General features: G+C 41.2%; 1 protein-coding gene across 2 annotated transcripts in view; it reads left to right on the top strand.

Annotated features, from left to right (window-relative positions):
- L3MBTL1 (L3MBTL histone methyl-lysine binding protein 1) overlaps nucleotides 1-19,500 on the top strand; it is a 408,694-nt gene that overhangs the window by 236,553 nt on the left and 152,641 nt on the right. For both annotated transcript variants that reach the window (XM_086932247.1, XM_086932248.1), the window contains exon 9: nucleotides 2,221-2,325. In XM_086932247.1, coding sequence (XP_086788373.1) covers nucleotides 2,221-2,325 — 105 coding nt within the window. The remainder of the gene's footprint in view (nucleotides 1-2,220; nucleotides 2,326-19,500) is intronic.

Here is a 19,500-nt window from a genome sequence, read left to right on the forward strand (position 1 = left end):
TTCAAATCTTCTTATCACACAGTCATTTAAAAACATTATGTTAAAATGCACACAGATGTTACCTATTCCATTTATGGACTTCTTTTGTCTGCTCTAGCACTCACTGCGTTACATAAATTGTGCCAAGGACTTTGCCTTGACAATCACACACCCTTGGTTGCAGGGTGTCTATCTTACCATGGTAGATGTATACTACACCAAAAGACTCTGTGCTTGATTTAATATCCCGAATAACAGTGTTGATATTGGATGTGCAATTGTCAGTAGCATAGCCTGCATTTGTTTTCGTAGCAGTAGGGAAAGTGTTAGACTTTGAAGGGGATAGATTTACTATTCCCACACCAATGTATGGAAAATCATTGTTAGTGTTGGAGTTAGAAAGGGTTACCTATGCCATGCTTATTCCTATTTTTTTTAAATGTATATACCTATCAACATAGTATTATTACAACCTATTTAAAATAAAAAATATAATCTTTCTGAATAAATCAGATTAAATATAATTAAAACTGCAATGATACCAAAATAATGTAATACATAAAAAGCAAAGTAAATACATTTAAAATAAATACACTTCTCTCCTTACTGCCCAAAAAACACCAACTAAAAATAAAATACATTATAACTAAAACAATAATAACTTAAAAATATTAATTAAATTAAAAACGAAAGTTGAAATGAATAACAAGTATAAAATGCATTTTACAAAGATTATTCATACAAAAAAACTCTAACAATAAATTAAAAGGTATTTAAAATACAGCAGCTAACTTACAAACCAAATATTGATTAAGAAATACATAATTAATTACTGAATAAATATTTAATTAACAGAATAAATAATTTTTAAAAATGTGTAAATTAAATAACTTCCTGACTTAGTCCACTACAAACCCAACAGCATGCTACTAAATTATTAAATAGTATTTAAACTATGGAAACTTGAAATATACATTAAAAAATCACAAAGTACAATCATATAATTTGAATAACAATAAATTAGACAATTTGCATAATCATGTGGCAATTTAATATGTAAATAACATAACAAATTTACTATAAAATCTAAACTTTATCATTTAAATAACTTTCCACCCTATTGTCCTATAAACACACCAATATGCTCCTAAATTATAAATTTGTAATACATGTATAGAAAATACAATTACACAATAAAATACACTTAAATATTCAAACTAACAAATAATTAAATAATATAGATAAGTAAATACAAAACTAAATATTTAATTATTATAACATATCAATGTAAAATTAAACAATAATTTATATTTAAAATTACTTTCTGCCATATCTCTAAAAATCCAACTATTTGTTACTAAAGTATAACATTCTAATCAAATATAAAAGTGTCATAATAACACCTTAAAATTACAAACTATGATAAAGAATGAAAGAATTATATTAATAATACTAACTGATAACATTTGTATTATAACTAATATATGTGAAATTAATTAAAAAACAATATGTAATGCAACAATTTTACAGTAAATGTAATTATATGCAACAATATTTCTAAAAATTATATACATAAAAACCAAATTCTTATCTTCTATATACTGTTCTTCAGTATTTTTATAGTGACAATATTTTTCTAACTTGATATTTTAGAAAATATATTCTTCCTATATAGAATATATTCACCTATGAGACATCCTTTAACACCTTAGCTGCGTGTAAACATTTCTCCCCAGTGCTGCGCTGTCCATTAGAACTAGTGCTGAATGGACGTTCAATGGTCGTGCGCAGCACTGGGGAGGTAGCGCTGCTGACGACCATTGGCCGTCAGCAGCACTTAAGGGGCTATTAAGAAATATTAAGATGAGTTGTTATTGTCTATAAACATGAGATCAGTGGCACTCCCTGCTGGATCCTTTTGTTTCTCGCATTAGTGATGTGGGTTATGCTCCTCCCATGTCCTTTCGCCATCACATGACAATGCATACACCCATCTTTTTGAATCAGGCCTTCCTTTCTAAAAGTACTACAAGTGTCTTTCACAACTGTTGGCAGAGTTTGGTTTACTTAGAGGCAGAGAAGGTAAACCATCTGTTTTGGTCTACCTATGTATATTATTCATTCACTGGGTCTGCACACAATGTACAGGACAAAGAAGAGAGTTGGAACCATTTCTGATTCCCCAATGCTCTCTTAGTTGATGGGATAGACTTCAACTCATTTCTTTATTTTCTTCCCCAGTGCCAGATTGCTACTCAGAGCAAGAACTGCTTCAAGCCTGGCATGAAATTGGAAGGCATTGACCCACAACACCCGTCCATGTATTTTGTTCTAACAGTTGCTGAGGTGAGTGAATTAAAATTTCTTTGCTACCCTCTTCATCTGTAGCCATTATAAATCTGCACATTTTTGTTTACCATCCATTATTTATTTCCAATTAAATGTGCCCATTGTCCTATCGGTGTCTACTGTCTGAAGGCAGCAACAATCATACTGTGTTTTTCTGTATGACCTGTCACCCATGAAGAGGACATGTCCAACTGAAACCCCTTGAGTAAATTCCAGCAGTATTTGCTTAAGTCTGTGCGTAAGAGAAATGCCCAAAACCCTGAAATGCAGCATCCTACTATCAATGAGTGCAGCTAATCCATATCCACCCTTGCATCCGAATCCCTTCTTTTCTAGTTTTTGCTTCATGATCAATCCATAGCTTAAAAATCTCAATAAACTGCAAAACTTGAATACTGTAGAGTTGTTGTAGGTCTCACTTTGTAGTTTCCAGGACATTCAATAACAACTTCAGAAATACATTTTAAATGGTGACTATTGGTAATAAACTTTTTCTAGGTTACAGTTACAAAAATACATTTAAACCAAATGCCTTACAGGAATAAGGGGGATATTTTGAGATTGACAGATTGAGGATGTGTGACACAATTCTGTAGATGCTTTCCCCTGGGTAACCCTGTCCCATTTAGAGGTGCTAGAACTTCTCAGTTTCCGATGGCAGTGTCTCAGCTGGCTCTGCCGTCGGGAACCTTTAGTTAGCAGCCCATCATCAATAGGGTATTCCTTTTGCAGACTTCCATGCCCAGACCTGGACAGCATAAATCATCAATCACACATATATCTGTAGGGAGAACACTCCCTGCTTGGCAAAGTCATTGCTTTTTTTATTTTCAGAAGCAAACCACATTATGGGGATTTTATTTAATACAAAAAAATCTGGTTCTGCATGACATGGCAGCCAATAGCCTTGATTGCAATTTCTTTGAAAGTGATCTCTTCACCTCAGACAATGAGGTAAACCACACCCAGCGTGAAAGTCACCCCTAAGTATTTCAAATGGTGTTCGAGTGGAGGCTAGTATTACAGTAGAGTTAGGCGAAAGTTGAGGGGTTGATGTTAGGTTGAGGATTACATTTAGGTTTATTGGTGGGGTAAGGTAGGTGCTAAGATTAAGGTTGTAAGTATGCATAGTTTTATTTTGGGAGAGAGGTTAAAAGACTTTTCTCCATAATTAACTTTTATAGAGCTGTTTTGTTGTATCAGATAATGCAATGTGAAGTTACATTTTTTCACTCTGGGTTCAAAACGAGTTACTGTAACTTTATTTCTTCACTAAGATATTCCCAATTAATTTGCAGCAATAGAGGCCCACGGGGATGCCCTCAGTGTGCCCTTGGTGTGCCAGGAAATTAATTTCATATTTAATGCCATAGATTTTCATTTTCATTTTCATTTGCACATTTTGCAGTTTACCAACAAATCTGCCTTGTTGAACATCTGATCTGTGCCAGTAGGTTGGCTACAGGTAAAAATGTGGTTCACACTCCTGAAGATGAACCCAAGGATTTGACAGAGAATATTTTTAAATTTGGCCACCTAGACTCATACAGATTTTCCAGACACATGGTTAGTGCAGGGGGGCAAAGTAGGATAAAGAGCTATTTTTGTCATCTTGAAAAGGGGGAAAGAACTGACGTAATTTTTACAGCAGTTTTCTTCTGTATGTTTCTGGACAGCCATGTGCATTGTTTTCTTCGGGTGAGTCCGACATTCCTGTGGCCACTGATAAGATTTCGGTTTTATTGTTGTGGGATATCACATGGGCTTATGGTGTCGGGGGCACCCAAAGTGCACCCTATTTTGCAAAGGTTCATTCCAGTCTTTTCAACCGTGTCTATGAGAAACCTACAGATGTGGCAACTTAATTTATACTTTGGGGTCATATTTCTTTTTTACCTATACTGAAGTGAAGGTAAAATGGCATAGGCCATGTAAAGTCTCTAGAGTCTCCCACAATAACTGGAATATGTTTTCTACATTATGGAGCTCATTACAATATTGGGGGGAAAGCCTCCACCTGGCACCGACTTGGAATCTGGACCGACGGACTTGCAGCCGGAGGTTCTGACCGCCGGATTACGATGCGACCGAACACTGTCTGATTGGAGTCCCAATGTTCCCTATGGGAGCTCGTGTTCCGCCCGGCAACCGAAAGTAACACAGGCTCCTATGGGGAAATGGGGTGTTTGCGGAAAACCGTACACCCTGTCACAGGCACCCCACGGTGCCTGCCACACAGTGCAGGGTTCTACAGGGGGTCCCTTAGGTACCCCCTCGGACAGCAACCGCAGACCTTGGGCCTAGGGGGACCTGCCAGGGCTCCCAAAGTCACTTTCTGACAGCCTTTTCATGTCAGACATGCCAACGCGGAAAGGCTGTTGGAAATCGACATTGTGATTCTGAGGTCGGAAATGCTGTCCATAGGGGTGTACGATATGGTTCAGACTGACAGTAATACTCCGTGAGTTGCTCAAACCAATTCAGAATGACCTTGCGGTTTACATTCTGACAGTGAATATTGCCGCAGAATGCAGCACACATAGAAAGAGGAAGTAACTAGAAAAAATTAAGATATTTCTCCTTGTAATGCCTCTCCTGGTGCATTCCCAGGTTTACCAGGTTTGGCAAATCTGGGACTGTGTTAAAAACCATGGGAGTTGCGTGGAAACACCCACTGCTATGCCCATGGAATGCCTCCCTTGCGCAGAGGAATGCAACTTGCACTGTGTTGCATTACTCCATATCTTGAAGCTAGTCAAAGTGGGTTTGTGTGGTTTCAAAATATGACTTAGAGGTTTGTGTCAAGCATGTACTACGTTGCATGATCAAGCATGAAGCAAAGCTGTCATAAATATGCCCCTGAATGTGTAATCTCACACTGCTTCTCTGAGTAAGCTTTGGCTGCACTACCACATTCTGCTGTGAGACTCAAGTTCCTAAGATGAAGTACCCGGTTATCTGGATAGATTGTGTCAATATTCTGGTCCCATAACAGCAATGGTATAGTACCTAAAATTGTTACAGTTGAGGCACAGTAAGCCCTAACTGCCGTTGTACCCTCAGAATTTTTTTTTTTTTCGAATTGCTAATAAATCGAAAGATAGCCTGTTTTTTGCCTTTGTAGTTATTTTACTTTTGTTCACACTTCATCATGAGGAGTCCTCTCAACAGAGACCCTATGCTTATCGTTATAAATTCACTAATTCTGTAGAACTGTTTCTGCTACTTGCAGGAGTAGATATGAAACTGTTAACAATGGTTTGGCAACCCTTGGATCCTGAGACTAGTTCCTCTGAGAAGAGTGGAGGGTGCCAGTCCAGCCAGTATATTTCACAAAGGTCTGGATTTAGAGTTGAATGAATAAATGACCTACTTATAAAGTGCGAACAAATGCCTGAGGGCATCAAGTCGCTAAAGCAGTTACTCTGCCAGAGGGTGAGAGTGGTATCCCTCTACCAGAAATAGTTACAGAGCAAAAAGCCAGGTCTTCAATGCCTTACAGAAAGGAAGGTGGGCCTCCAAACAAGAGATGGATATGGGGAGAGTATTCCAAAGCATGGACGCTGCCACAGCAAAGGCTCTTCCTCCCCATCTTGCCCTCCTAAACCTAGGAACAACCAGCCGATTCTTATCGACAGAATGCAGCTGTCTAGTGGGAATATAACATTGGAAAAGCTGTATAATTCCCTCCGGGCACGAGTTGTGAAGTGCCTTGTGAACAATGCATAGGACCTTAAACACAATTATTTTCTCTGCTGGGAGCCAATGCAATATCTGAATAGCATCAGAGATCGAATGGTATTTTGGAAGATCCAAAACAAGTCTTGCAAATATAACTTATGGATGGATGCCTTGTTAATGCTCAAGTACAGTGAATTGCAATAATCCATCTTGGACCCAATCAGTACCACAGCTGCTTGTTTATGCGTGGGAGGGAGAGAAACGGAAATATCTTCTGAAGGGTCCTGATGACCCAGAAGCAGGACGAGACTGTCTTATTAATCTGAAGATTAAAAGACAGATTGTTGTCAAGTAGGACACCAAGATTCTTTGCCGAGTCAACGGGACAGGGACATTGTCAAGCATTTGTGTCCTCCAAGAATGGGTCCAGTTAAATTGTTGGCTACCAAAGACCAGAACCTCGGTTTTGTCCCCATTCAGTTGGAGGTAGCTATTTACCATCCAAGAGGCCATGACCTACATGCAATTGTTGAAATTGGCGACGGAGGTCTCTATATTCTTTGTGATCGACACAATTATTTGTGTGTCATCAGCATAGAATAGAGCCTGCTGCCCAAAGGACCTAATCAGTTTAGCTAACAGGGAAACATATATATCAAACAAGGTGGGGCTCAGAGATGAGCTCTGTGGAACTCCACAAAAAGTAGATATGGCGTCAGAGTAAAATTGGTCCACCATCACTGTCTGTGATCCATCTGTCAGGAAGGACAGAAGCTTCAAGGCCAGGTCTGTCATCCCAATTTCCTGTAGGCAGTCAATCATCCTTGTAGGAGAGATGGTGTCGAAGGCCGCTGATGAGTCAAACAGGATCAGCACTACGGTCTGCCCAGCATCAACCATGATACAGATGTTATTGACTGTTGATATTAGAGTTGGGTGTTTTATGGAAAATCCTCCAGTTTATGGAGGAACTAAATGATACAGTGGGCAATGCACTGTTGAGTTCCTTCAGCATAATAATCCTATAGCAGTTGAAATTTCAATGGTGCATTCTCAGCTTGATTGAGCACTTCCTCCACGAGTCACTGGATTTACAGCTGCATCATTGGAAGACAGAGGGCAGAGGGCGTATTCTTTCATTTATTAGTAAAAGTGGTTTGTTGGGAATACGTCCTCTCTGGTTTTTCAAAAAATCAATTTTCTGTTCACTGGTGAAGCCAGTTTGTTTATGCCTTTATAGCGATTGTTAAACTGACATATAATATCTACTTGATTACAAATTAGATTAAAGACTTTTTTTAAAGCACTGGACTGTCACTGTGCTGGGATTCTTTTCAATAGACTCAGTGTGAGCTTTCCAGTATGGAGCTAGTTCCCTGTTTCCAGTGAATGAAATTTGCAACACCTGGTCACCTGACCAAAGAATACTTTTTTGGAGCAGTCTGCTCACAGTATTTGCTACCAAATGCAAGTGCATCAGCTGGTCAAAAACACATCCTAAACAGATTTCTTTAGTTGTATATCTAAATTAGCCAATTTCTCAGATTGCATTTACCCCCAGAAATTATCTGGACATTTGTTTAGAAAATCATTAAAAAGTATTTGCTTTTCTTAAATTCATCTCATTTAAAAAACAAATTTCAGATGGGCGTTTTGCACAAGTGAGCACTGTGAAGAGTATGTGGTTTGTTCACATAGGCATGCTGTTCAACACTATATACACTTGAGTAATCACACTCATGCTCATTGATCTGGATTGTTCACATATAATGACTTGAACAATACACACACTTTTTGCATTATTTTGTGATAATCTGTAGTATTTCAAAGGTTCATTCACATGCACATGTAAAAACAATGGTGGCTGTGTGGCATACACAGTAGTTTTGCTGGGAGAGTTTAGAACATATTCTTTCTTTGCTCTAGCTTTTTTTTGTTAAATATTTTTTATTGAAGTTTTACCAAGCAATAACAAAAGAAGCAAGATTTCCATTAAAACATATATAACAATATTATTGCAATTTAAAAACAAGCATTTGCAATGCAATGGTCTCGGCATCATTAAAGGTAGAGCTATTGGCATTGCTCATGACATTTTTTTTTCTTTAAATCAAAAATAAATGGCATTGTCATTAACATTGCCAATACACAGCACTCTGCACTCAACAGCACACAATGCTCTGCACACTCAATCTGCACTCACTGCTCTGCACACTCACTCTGCACTCACTGCTCTGCACACTCACTCTGCACTCACTGCTCTGCACACTCACTCTGCACTCACTACTCTGCACACTCTCTCTGCACTCACTACTCTGCACACTCACTACTCACTACTCTGCACTCACTACTCACTACTCTGCACTCACTACTCTGCACTCAGCACTCACTCCTCACTACTCTGCACTCACTACTCTGCACTCAGCACTCTGCACTCAGCACTCACTACTCACTACTCTGCACTCACTACTCACTACTCTGCACTCACTACTCTGCACTCACTACTCTGCACTCACTACTCTGCACTCACTACTCTGCACTTAGTACTCTGCACTCACTACTCTGCACTCACTACTCACTACTCTGTACTCACTACTCACTACTCTGCACTCACTACTCTGCACTCAGCACTCTGCACTCACTACTCACTACTCTGCACTCACTACTCACTACTCTGCACTCACTACTCTGCACTCACTACTCTGCACTCACTACTCTGCACTCACCACTCTGCACTCACCACTCTGCACTCACCACTCTGCACTCACTACTCTGCACTCACCACTCTGCACTCACTACTCACTACTCTGCACTCACTACTCTGCACTCACTACTCTGCACTCACTACTCACTACTCTGCACTCACTACTCTGCACTCACTACTCTGCACTCACTACTCTGCACTCACTACTCTGCACTCACTACTCACTACTCTGCATTCACTACTCTGCACTCACTACTCTGCACTCACTACTTTGCACTCACCTCTCTGCACTCACCACTCTGCACTCACCACTCTGCACTCACTACTCACTACTCTGCATTCACTACTCTGCACTCACTACTCTGCACTCACTACTCTACAAACACTACTCTGCACTCACTACTCTGCACTCAGCACTCTCCCCTCCTCACCCCGACCCTCCCCAAGCCCCTTTCGCAGTGGGTGTGAGGTTCCGCCCCGTGACCTTCGAACTCACGGCTGCGAGTTCATGGACTTCGCCAAAGCTGGCCTGGCGTCCTCGCGCAGCGCTAAAGTCAGCAGATTCCTTCAACGAGCCACGCCTGCGGAAGGTGCACGTGACCTCACGCCTGTCCCCTAGCTGCTCGTGCACCACCGGCCTGAACCTAAGTCAGCAGCATGTCCATCACCGAGCCACACTATCTGAGGTGCACGTCACCCTCGGCTTCCGGTGTACGCTTGTCCCCAAGCTACCCGTGCACCACCGGCCTGAACCTCGAACAGTTGATGTTCACCACATCTCGCTAAACCTGACTGTGACCAGCCACCCACAGCGTGAATAAGGCTGATGTTGGGTATAATTCTGCGACATGACAATAAGTGCACGTTAGAAGCATTATGTATTTACTTGTATTTAGTTATTTAACATTCTTGCCACGAACGACCACCGGGAAGGGGCGCTAGAGAGCGTGATGCAGCAAGGAGAGTCTCCGAATACATAAATACAGCAGGATAAATTAAAAGTATGCACCATAGATGCAAGAGCAGCCGGCGGTGTATGTTCAGTTTTAGCTACAATAAAGGATGATTTCAAAAGAAGCAGACCTGAGAATTAGAAGGGTGCACGAGGGGAGAGCAGAGATGGATGGGGTGTCAGGAGATGGAGAGGCAGTCACAGGCGATGGCCTCGGGTGCAGAAATCGCTGCTGGAGAATTACTCGAAGGGAGAGAGGGGTTACCAAAGACGTGACTCATGAGCATTATTTTGACTGCAGTAACTAAGGAGTGTGCCCAGTGCAAGCTGAGAGAGCATCCTAAATGCCCCCGGAATCCCGCCGCGGCCGCCCCGGAAGTCAGGCACGGTCGCCTGTGACGGGGGCGGGGCCACGTCCAGACCGGAAAAGGAGGCAGGCGGAGTCAAATGCGTCTTGCGCCCGGGGCTCCTCTGAGCGGTGTGGAGCCCCGGGGCCGCGCCAGCAGGAGGTTGGGCGCCGCGTGCTGAGAGCAGAGTCCCCGACATTGGCCAGGTAAGCTCCAAAAGGCTGGGGGGGCTTGGTGCACTTGTGTGTGTGCGTGTATGCTCGTGTGTGTATGTATGTGTGCGACGGTGACGGCGGGGGAGGGAGGGAGGGAGGGGGGGCCTCGGTGCACTTGTGTGTGTGCGCGTGTGTTTGTATGTGTCAGGGGGGTGTCTCTGTATGTATGTATGTGCGTGCGTGCATGGGCGCTTGTGTGTGTGTATGCGCATGCGTGTGTGGTGCTTGAGCTTCCAAGGAGACAGCGCCTGGCCACAGCGCCGCTTCCCGTTTCAAATCGGCTCCAAGGATGCGCGCGGCCGAAACTGTCTCCTGGGAAGCACACTCGCTAACAAAAGATCTCGGCGGAGACGCGCTTCCGCGCGGCTAGCCGAGATCTAAAAAATCTATTTCAATAATACAGATACATGCTTATTATTGTATATAAAAAAAAGAGGTAAACAAAGAAGGAGAGGAAGAATCAGAGGAAGAATCAGAGGCGAAGCAGGAAAGTCTGGGAGAAAAGAAGGAAAAAAAGAAGAGATCTATTCGATTAATATATTGATGAGAGGAGAGATAGATAGTAAAAGGTAACCATATAAATTAAATTTGATCTTCTGACGTGACATTAATGAGGAAACAATATGTATTCTATATTTGCCACAAATAAAATTCCACCATATTAACTCAGATAATTTGTATGCATCTTTCCAACATGAAAGTATAACTTTGAATGCAAGTGCAATAAAAAGATCAAACAGCAAAGGCTTAGGGGGTATACGTTTAAAATCAGGCGACAGAGATCCTATGAAAACATTTTGGAATGTTAACAATATATTACAATTAAAACATTTTAAACATTTAGACCAACTAGATTTCCAAAAACTTAGAACATGAGAACAATAACATCGTAAATGACTCAGAGTACCATGTGGAGCTAGACCAACATATGGAAGAATTGGATGACTCAAATTTAGAAATACATTCTAGAGTAATACCAGCTCTATAGTAAATAGAAAGTAGAGATTGTGTAACACTCGTAGCTTTGGAGGTATTGAAAATGTAGCGTCAATTTTTTCCTCCAGAATTGTACAGAGAACAATATAGAAAGATCAGCTTCCCATAGTATTTCAGTGGAGTTTGTAGGTCACATAGAAGTAAGTGACCTTACATTTTTATACATACAAGCAGCTTTAGGAATAAAGTTATGATAACTGACATACAAAGGTGTCAATGGCCGAAGTGGGACCACGAGAAGAGGGAAGGTATGAGCAAGCGAAAAGGAATGGAGAACTGAGGATTAGTTAAAATTCCTTTAAAAAAGAAGTAGGTAGTTGATATTGCCTTTGTAGCTGGGGAAAAATATGACAGTTATCATTCCCCAATTGGTGATCAAACATAATATCCTTCTCCTTGCAGTGTTTAAAATAAAAAGATTTGTGATTAAATTTGAGAAATGTATTGTACCAAAGTAAGGAGGATAGAAAACATTGTTGAAAGTCCAAATGAATCGAGAATAATGGATGTAAGAAATGTTGGGAGTATTTAAAAAATGTATGTTTGGATATGAAAGTATAATTTTACGTATATACAAGATGTTTGAATGCAAAATCATTCAGGAAGGACCTTTCAAATGTAATCCATCGTGGAATGGGTGTTTCTGGAAAATCGTAAATCAGGGCATGAAATTGTCGAATCAAATAGGCAGAGTGATAAAGCTTAAAATCAGGTAATCAAACACCCCCTTCATTTTTTGGGCTTTTAAGTTTAGACAGGGCAATGCATTGGTGTTTATTGTTCCATAAGAATCTTGTACAAATCTTATTCATTTGTGGAAAATGATAATTAGGGATCTTGAAGGATAATGTAGAAACTGTATAAGGAACATGTGGTACAAGTATAATTTTAATAGTGTCTAGTCTACCCCACCATGAAAAATTTAAGGGAGACCAATATGAGAGTAACTTGTGTCATTTTGATTTTAAAGTGGTAAAACTATGACTAAGGGTCTTATTAGGATGATGGGCGGACCGCCACGGACAGGCCGTTGGTGGCGGTCTGCCCAACAGTCATGGTATTGATCCAGTCGCCGGATTATGATGCGATTGTCAGAGCGATTCGGGCTGGGGAAAGAGCGGCTCTTCCGACAGGCTCAAGGAGCTCGTCGGGCAGTGGTCAAAGCCTAATCCTTACAGTGGAGGCATAGGGATTAGGATATCAGTTTCCAACAGCCTTTTCATGGCAGTCCGACCACCATGAAAAGGCTGTCAGAAAGGGCCTTTGGGGGTTCCTAGCAGGTTCCCCCACACCTGTGAGCCTCCTCTATGTGCCCAGGGGGGCACATGTGGTAGCCCCCAAACATCCAAGCACCACATGGTGCCTGGCACATGGTGCATGGATGATTGTAGACATGCATTTTACTATTGCGGTTTGGGCTGCGGCCATTTTCTGGGCCTCAGCACAAGCCGCAATAGTAAACTGCATATTTCCGACCACCTCCACGGTGGTCGGATCATAATATTACGGATGTAGCCGCTGACTACATATCGGGCAGTCCCCACCCTGCAGCACATCATAATGAGGGCCTAAGTGTTTTGGAGAGAGTAGAATAGAACCAGATACCAAGGTATTTAATTTTGAAGGGACATCATGAACAATTAGCGTTAGCAAACATATATTGATAACAATAGGAGTTTAATGGTAAGATTTACGTTTTGGGAAAATTACCTTTATAGCCCGATATACTGGAATATAAATTGATCTCTTTTATAACAGAATCCAAGGAGGTTAAGTGATTGGGCATGTAGATGAGAGCATCATCTGCATATGCAGATGGCTTAGTTTCTAGGGAGCGTTGCTTAAATCCAGATATAAATGTGTTAAAACGAATATGCTCAAGGAAGGGTTCTAGACAAAGAACAAAAAGTAAAGGGGAATGTCTGCGCCCTCTATGCAAAGTAAAATAAGTGGAGAAACTACCATTGACAAAAATACTTTACAAGGGTCAGAGGTTAATATTTTTATGAATGAAATACATTTTGGACCAAAGCCAAACCATTGAAGAGTGGTGAACATAAATTGCCAGTTAATAAGGTCAAATTCTTTTTCAGCGTCCAAAGATAGGCCCGCAAGAGGAGTAATACTCTTCTTAGCAAATGTTTGAATATTAGAAAACATCCTACCATTATCTGTGGCAAGTCGGCCCTTAATAAAACCAAATTGTTCTGGTTTAAGAAGGGGTTGCAACAGTGTCTAGGTGAGATTGTAGGATTTTGGCAAAGATTTTGCTATCATAATTGATTAATGAAAGAGTGTGATCATTTTTACTGAGGGTGGGATCTTTATCTGGTTTGGGGATAATAAAAATCAAGGCTTCCATAAAAGAGCCACTAGCTTTTGAATTCAAAAGAAAGGAGTTGGCAAGCTTCAATGATTTAAAGGTTAAGAAATGTTTAAAGGGAGAAAATTAATTCCATAGAAAATCCATCAGGCCCATTAGGGATTCGATGGTGTTTAAAAGTCCTTGAAGAGTAATATCAGCTTCTAATTCCTCAAAAGTGTTGGATAGGGACGTAGGTTTAGGGTGGCCACTGAAATGTTTTTGTATATTAGTTTCTGTTGGGGTGGAATCTTCTATATATAATGGTTTGTAATAGGATTGGGAGATGTTGGAGATATCAGAGTCAGAACTCAAAGTGGGATTATTAGATTAATTATGAATGGGGATTATTTTTTCACGGTCTGTTTTCATTTTTAAAAAATTAGATAGCATTTTACCTGCCTTATTAAGACCTCAATGGATTGTAGATTTGACTTTAAGGAAGATCTTTCATGCATCAACGGTAGCAAGTTCGTTGACACTGGATTTTTCTGTGAATAAATCATGTAAATCAAGGAAGTTTTGAAAGGGAAGTAAATATGTTTAAGTATTTTAATTTGTGAATTTGACTTCTTCTTCCTTTTGGCAGAATGTGCTATAGTGAAAGCCTGAAAAGAGGCATTAAAAGCATCCCAATTATTAGAAATAAATGTATCAATAGAGTGATTAATTTGAAAAAAAATACAGAATAAATGCAGTAGCTTAAGTTATACCATTTTTATTAGATAGTAGGAGATTATCAAATCTCTATCAACCAGTTTTGGAATCAGGGAAGGATAAGTCTAAAGAGGACAGTACTAGTGTGTGTTGAGAGATAAAAATTGAGCCTATTTCTGACGATTTTAGAGAGTGGAGTAAGGATTTTGTAAATAAAATGATGTACATTGGAAAAAAGTAAACTCACATTTATCAGGATTACATTTTTTTCCAACATCGAATAATGGTCGAGAGGTGATGGCTGATTGGGATGCCTTCTGGCATTTATCAGGGTTAAATTTGTACTTAGATTTCCTATCCTTTAAGGAGTCTAACAATTGGCTAAAGTCTCCTGTTATAAAAATGTTGGTGATGCCAATATTAGCAAGTTTTACTTTAATAGTGTGCCAAATCTCAGGATCAGGTTTGACTGTACCATAGATATTGAACAAAGAAATATGTTTATTATGAATAATGGCATTACCCAACACCCAACATCCATTAGTATCACATTCAGTTGATAAGATCTGTAATTTAAACGGGCTAAATCGGAATATTTCGCCAGAAGAATTGAGATGGCTAATAACAATAGTCGGGAAATCTTTTCCATTGTCAGGAGCTTTCTCTCTCCCTGCGCCGAACAAATTGCAGTGAAGCCTTCTACCGAATGGTGTGAGAATCTCTCCTTATTTTTCCTAACAAAAATTGCTGTTATACAGCAAAGTCTTAGAGTGGTTACGGGCGAGAATAGGATTGGTGATATTATTAGACCTATAGTACCACCTATTCATATCATGGACAGATTTACCCCCCCCCCCTCAGTGGATGACACCCTGTCTGTGATTAAGTCTCTGAGATCTGGTGCCCCTGATGATATATGCCCAGTTCGGGTGTTGGCGGCAGTTGCTGAATCAGTGGCATCGGAGGTTGCGCAAATAATTGGCCTTTCTTTTAATACTTCTGAGGTGCCCTTGGAATGGAAACAGGCAAAGCTTCTTCCCCTTTTGAAGAAGACTGGGGCTGACCCTGATTTACCGGGCAACTACAGACCCATTTCCCTGCTTCCAGCCATGGCTAAAATTGGAGAGAAACTTGCCTTTCGTCAGCTGAATGCCTTTGTGGAATCCTCGGAGGCCCTCCATCCTGCCCAGTCGGGCTTTCGTGCAGCACATAGCACGGAGTCAGCTCTGGTGGAGATCACGGAGGCAATCGGGCAGTGTTTGGACAGTGGCGGCAGAGCAGCTCTAATTTTATTGGACCTCTCTGCCGCATTTGACACTGTCCCGCACTCACTTCTTCTGACTAGATTGGCTGAGATTGGGGTGCTGGGGTCTGCACTAGAATGGGTGAAATCTTTTCTGTCCGACAGATCTCAGCAGGTTTTGGTACCCCCTTTGTCCTCTTCGGTTAAGCCACTTATTACAGGGGTCCCCCAGGGGTCTACTTTGAGCCCCCTACTTTTCAATGTGTACCTTACTCCGCTTATAGTGCTGGCGGAACAAATGGGGGCCAAAATGATCGCGTATGCAGATGATACGCAGTTATTATTTACATGGCCTGATACAGCACTCAACACGGAGGTCATTCGGTCTTGTCTTTCTTCGGTTTTTAATTGGTTGGCTGCAGCTCAGTTGAAATGCAACAAAGACAAAACTGAAATTCTACTGTATGGCCATTTTCCACCTAATTTCAGAGAACTACTGTGGCCCTCAGATTTTCCCCTGCCAAGCTCAGTTACCATCCCGGCTAAGAACCTGGGAGTTTGGTTTGGAGAGGATCTGAGATTCGAGGCACACATACAAAAACTTACCGGGGTGTGCTTCGGATCCCTTAGGGCCATGCGCAAGTTCTTCCCTTATCTTCCTTCAGCTGCAAGAGAGTCGGTTGCAAGGGCTCTAATTCTTTCTCGGCTCGACTATGCCAACTCTCTGCTTAGTGGCACACGGGCCTTTCTTGTCGCCAGATTACAGATCATCCAAAATGCGACGGCAAGAATTTTGTGCAATGTGCCTAGCAGAGAGAGCGTACGCAGTCATCTGAAGGAATTACACTGGCTGCCGGTGTCTCAAAGGATTACTTTTAAAATCCTAACATTTGCATTTAAAGCAGTTAACGATCTTGGGCCTGCTTACCTGAAAAAAAGATTCAGCCGGTATATTCCTGCTCGATCTTTACGTTCAGCGGATGGGAATTTTCTGAAGATACCCCGCTTTCGGCGCGCTCGCCTTGGCGGCCAGTCAATTGCCGTCCTGGCAGCTTCAGCCTGGAACACTCTGCCGCTGCTCTTGAGATCGATGCAGAACTTTGTCCCTTTTAAGAAAGCTTTGAAAACGCATCTTTTTAGATCTGCGTTTTAGTTCTTCGACCACTTTCTGTCTTTTTTGGCCACATGCTTGTTCTTCTCTTTTTCTCGCGCCAGGATACTCTGGTAGTAATAGAGCGCGTTATAAAACTGCTTAAATAAAATAAATAAAATAAATTTCATTGTTTAATGACAGAGAATAGCAACACCACCCCTGTGATAAGTAGTCGGAGAATAAAAAACCTGACCAACCCATTGCCGTTTTAGACATGTAACATCATTACAATGAGTTTCCTGTAAAAAGCAATTTGGGAGTTAAGTTTAGACAAATGAGAAAGTACCTTTTGTCTTTTAACCTGATGTCGAAGTCCACAAACTTTCCACGAGACTATGTTAAACATATTAGGAATACAGGAAGAAGGGATCCGGTACATGGTTGACATGCTACGAAAACAGAAAGGGAGACAAAATGAAATCATATGTTAAAAACAACAAAAATCTTGATTTAGGCGACACAATATTATTATATGATATACAAACACTCACTTAAGAGGAGTAAAAAGAAGAAGAAGATAGTAGAAAAGGAGAAAGGAAATGTAGGAAAGTAGAAGAAGAGACGGATCAAGGATAGGAATCCAGATCTGAGTAGAAGAGCACTGAAAATAAGTATGGGACTCGTCTACACCATAACTAGAACAACGGTAGACATAAGAAAATTAAAAATGATGTACAAGAAGGCATATATTCAAGTGATTTGGAAAAGATAAAAATATAGAGGTGTAAATCAAAGTTCTTAGAATTTCTGAGCATTGGTGTCCATAGCAATGGTGTGATAGATTGCAGAAGCATTTTTAAATTAACAGGATCATCTAAAGCCCTCGAGGTGCCTTTATAAGTGATTTTGCACAAGCAAGGATGAAGGATGCCGTAGTGTATATTCAGCTGTCTCATTTGAGGCCGTAGTGCAAGGAACTTCTTCCATCTGGCATACTAGCATTGAAGATATCTTGAGAGATGAATACATTGTGGCCTTACCAGACAAGATTACGTTTTTCCTTACAGGCCTTCAAGATACGTAGAAGGTCCATGAATTCAAGAAAGAGGATAATGATTCCTCTAGATTTAGAAGAGTTAGGACGAGCAAAACCCAGACAATGTGCTCAATGAATATTAAGAGGAGGAGCAGTAGAAAGTCCAAGAAGATTGGGGAGGAATTTCTTCAGGAATTTAAGTAGATCAGGACCTTCAAGAGGTTTCAGAAGGCCAGATTGGTGAAGGTTACTATGCCTATACTTGATTTGAAGGTCCTCTGTAAGCATCTTGAGTTTTAGGATTTCCTGTTCAAGAAAAGGAATCTTAGTGGTCCTATTCAGAAGAGAACTAACATATCCGCCATTTTATCCTTCATAATAATCCAGCGATCCACAATTTGTTGAAGCTTTCCATTAGTAGCACACATAAAAGGTTTTAAGCCCCTCACTTCATCCAGGATGGTATCTAAAACTGGATTATGAGAGGACATTATAGGTGATGGAGGATCATTTTTCGTCCTTTTAGGTTTTTTGCCAGAAGAGGGGGTTTTAGCAGTCGCAGAGAAATCACTGGCCATTGTTACGCAATTTACAGAATGGTAAGGAACCCTCTGGAAGGATTTTAACCTGCCCATAAAAGGAGGTAATGACACGAGCAGAGTGTGAGGGCCAGAGAATGCAGGGTTACAATCATAAAAAGTGACAGTTGATAGTACATTATCTTCTGGGCGTGATAAATTGTGGGAAAATATATTTGTAGTTTTAAAAGTCTGGTTATGCACGAGAACAACGTTAAGACAGGTTGTCCAGAATTCTTCACTATAAATGTGGAGCATTCTGTGAGGTGAATAGGAGATATAAGCAGAAGAACCTCACTGTGTTTTTGGTCAGTTGTAGAAAATAGCCTGAAGATAGAAATCAGCATTAAAATTGCATTCTGGGGGGCGTGGCCAAGCAGCATGGCCGACAGGACGTGAGCTCCTCCGGCTCCCGGCATATCGGCCCAGAAATCCTGTGAATATATCCTGTGAGGGCTAATGAGGGGCCAAATCGAACACATCACGACCTCCTGATGCCTGGGAGCACCTCCTGGAGCGATATTTATTTATTTATTTATTTATTTCGATTTATATAGCGCTATATAACCCCGGGGTCTCTAAGCGCTTGTCCAGTAAACACCACAGGAACCAAAAGAAACACTATAGGCGATTTATAGCCCTCCCCAAGCTTTTTGGAACAGAACCGTCTTCAGCCTCTTCCGAAAGGTCAGCAAATTGGGTTCTTTGCGCAAGTCCACCGGTAGACTATTCCAGACCCCTGGAAGGGTATTGGAGATGGCACGACCGCCCACTGTCGCCAATCTGAACCGGGGTTGCGTGAGCATAGTTGCTTCGGCAGATCTTAACACCCTGGACGGTGTGTATGGGGTCAGGCGGGTCTTGATGTAGCTTGGTGCCTTACCGTAAAGGGATTTATGTGCAATGCATAACCCTTTAAAAAGCACCCTCTGCCTTACTGGGAGCCAATGTAGCTCACGCATGAGTGGGGACACATGCGTGCTCCTGGGTTTCTTATGAATGAGCCTAGCGGCATCATTCATCACCATCTGCAGTTTGTCCAGAAGTTTTTGAGGTAAGCCCAGATAGAGCGAGTTACCATAATCCAGTCTTGCCAGGATCATAGCAGACACCGCCCTTCGCAGGGTAGAATGGGACAGTAAAGGCGCGATCTTCCTAAGTTGACGCAACATGCCAACACAAGTTCCTACCACCGTGGTGACCTGTTTCCGCATGGAGAGCTTGTCATCCACATAAATGCCAAGGCTTTTTACAGCCACTGCCGGCTCCGGGGGCGGTCCAAGTTCCCTCGGCCAGAATCCATCATGC

Source organism: Lissotriton vulgaris, chromosome 7 (genome assembly GCF_964263255.1).
Source record: "Lissotriton vulgaris chromosome 7, aLisVul1.2, whole genome shotgun sequence".
NCBI classification, from domain to species: domain Eukaryota; kingdom Metazoa; phylum Chordata; class Amphibia; order Caudata; family Salamandridae; genus Lissotriton; species Lissotriton vulgaris.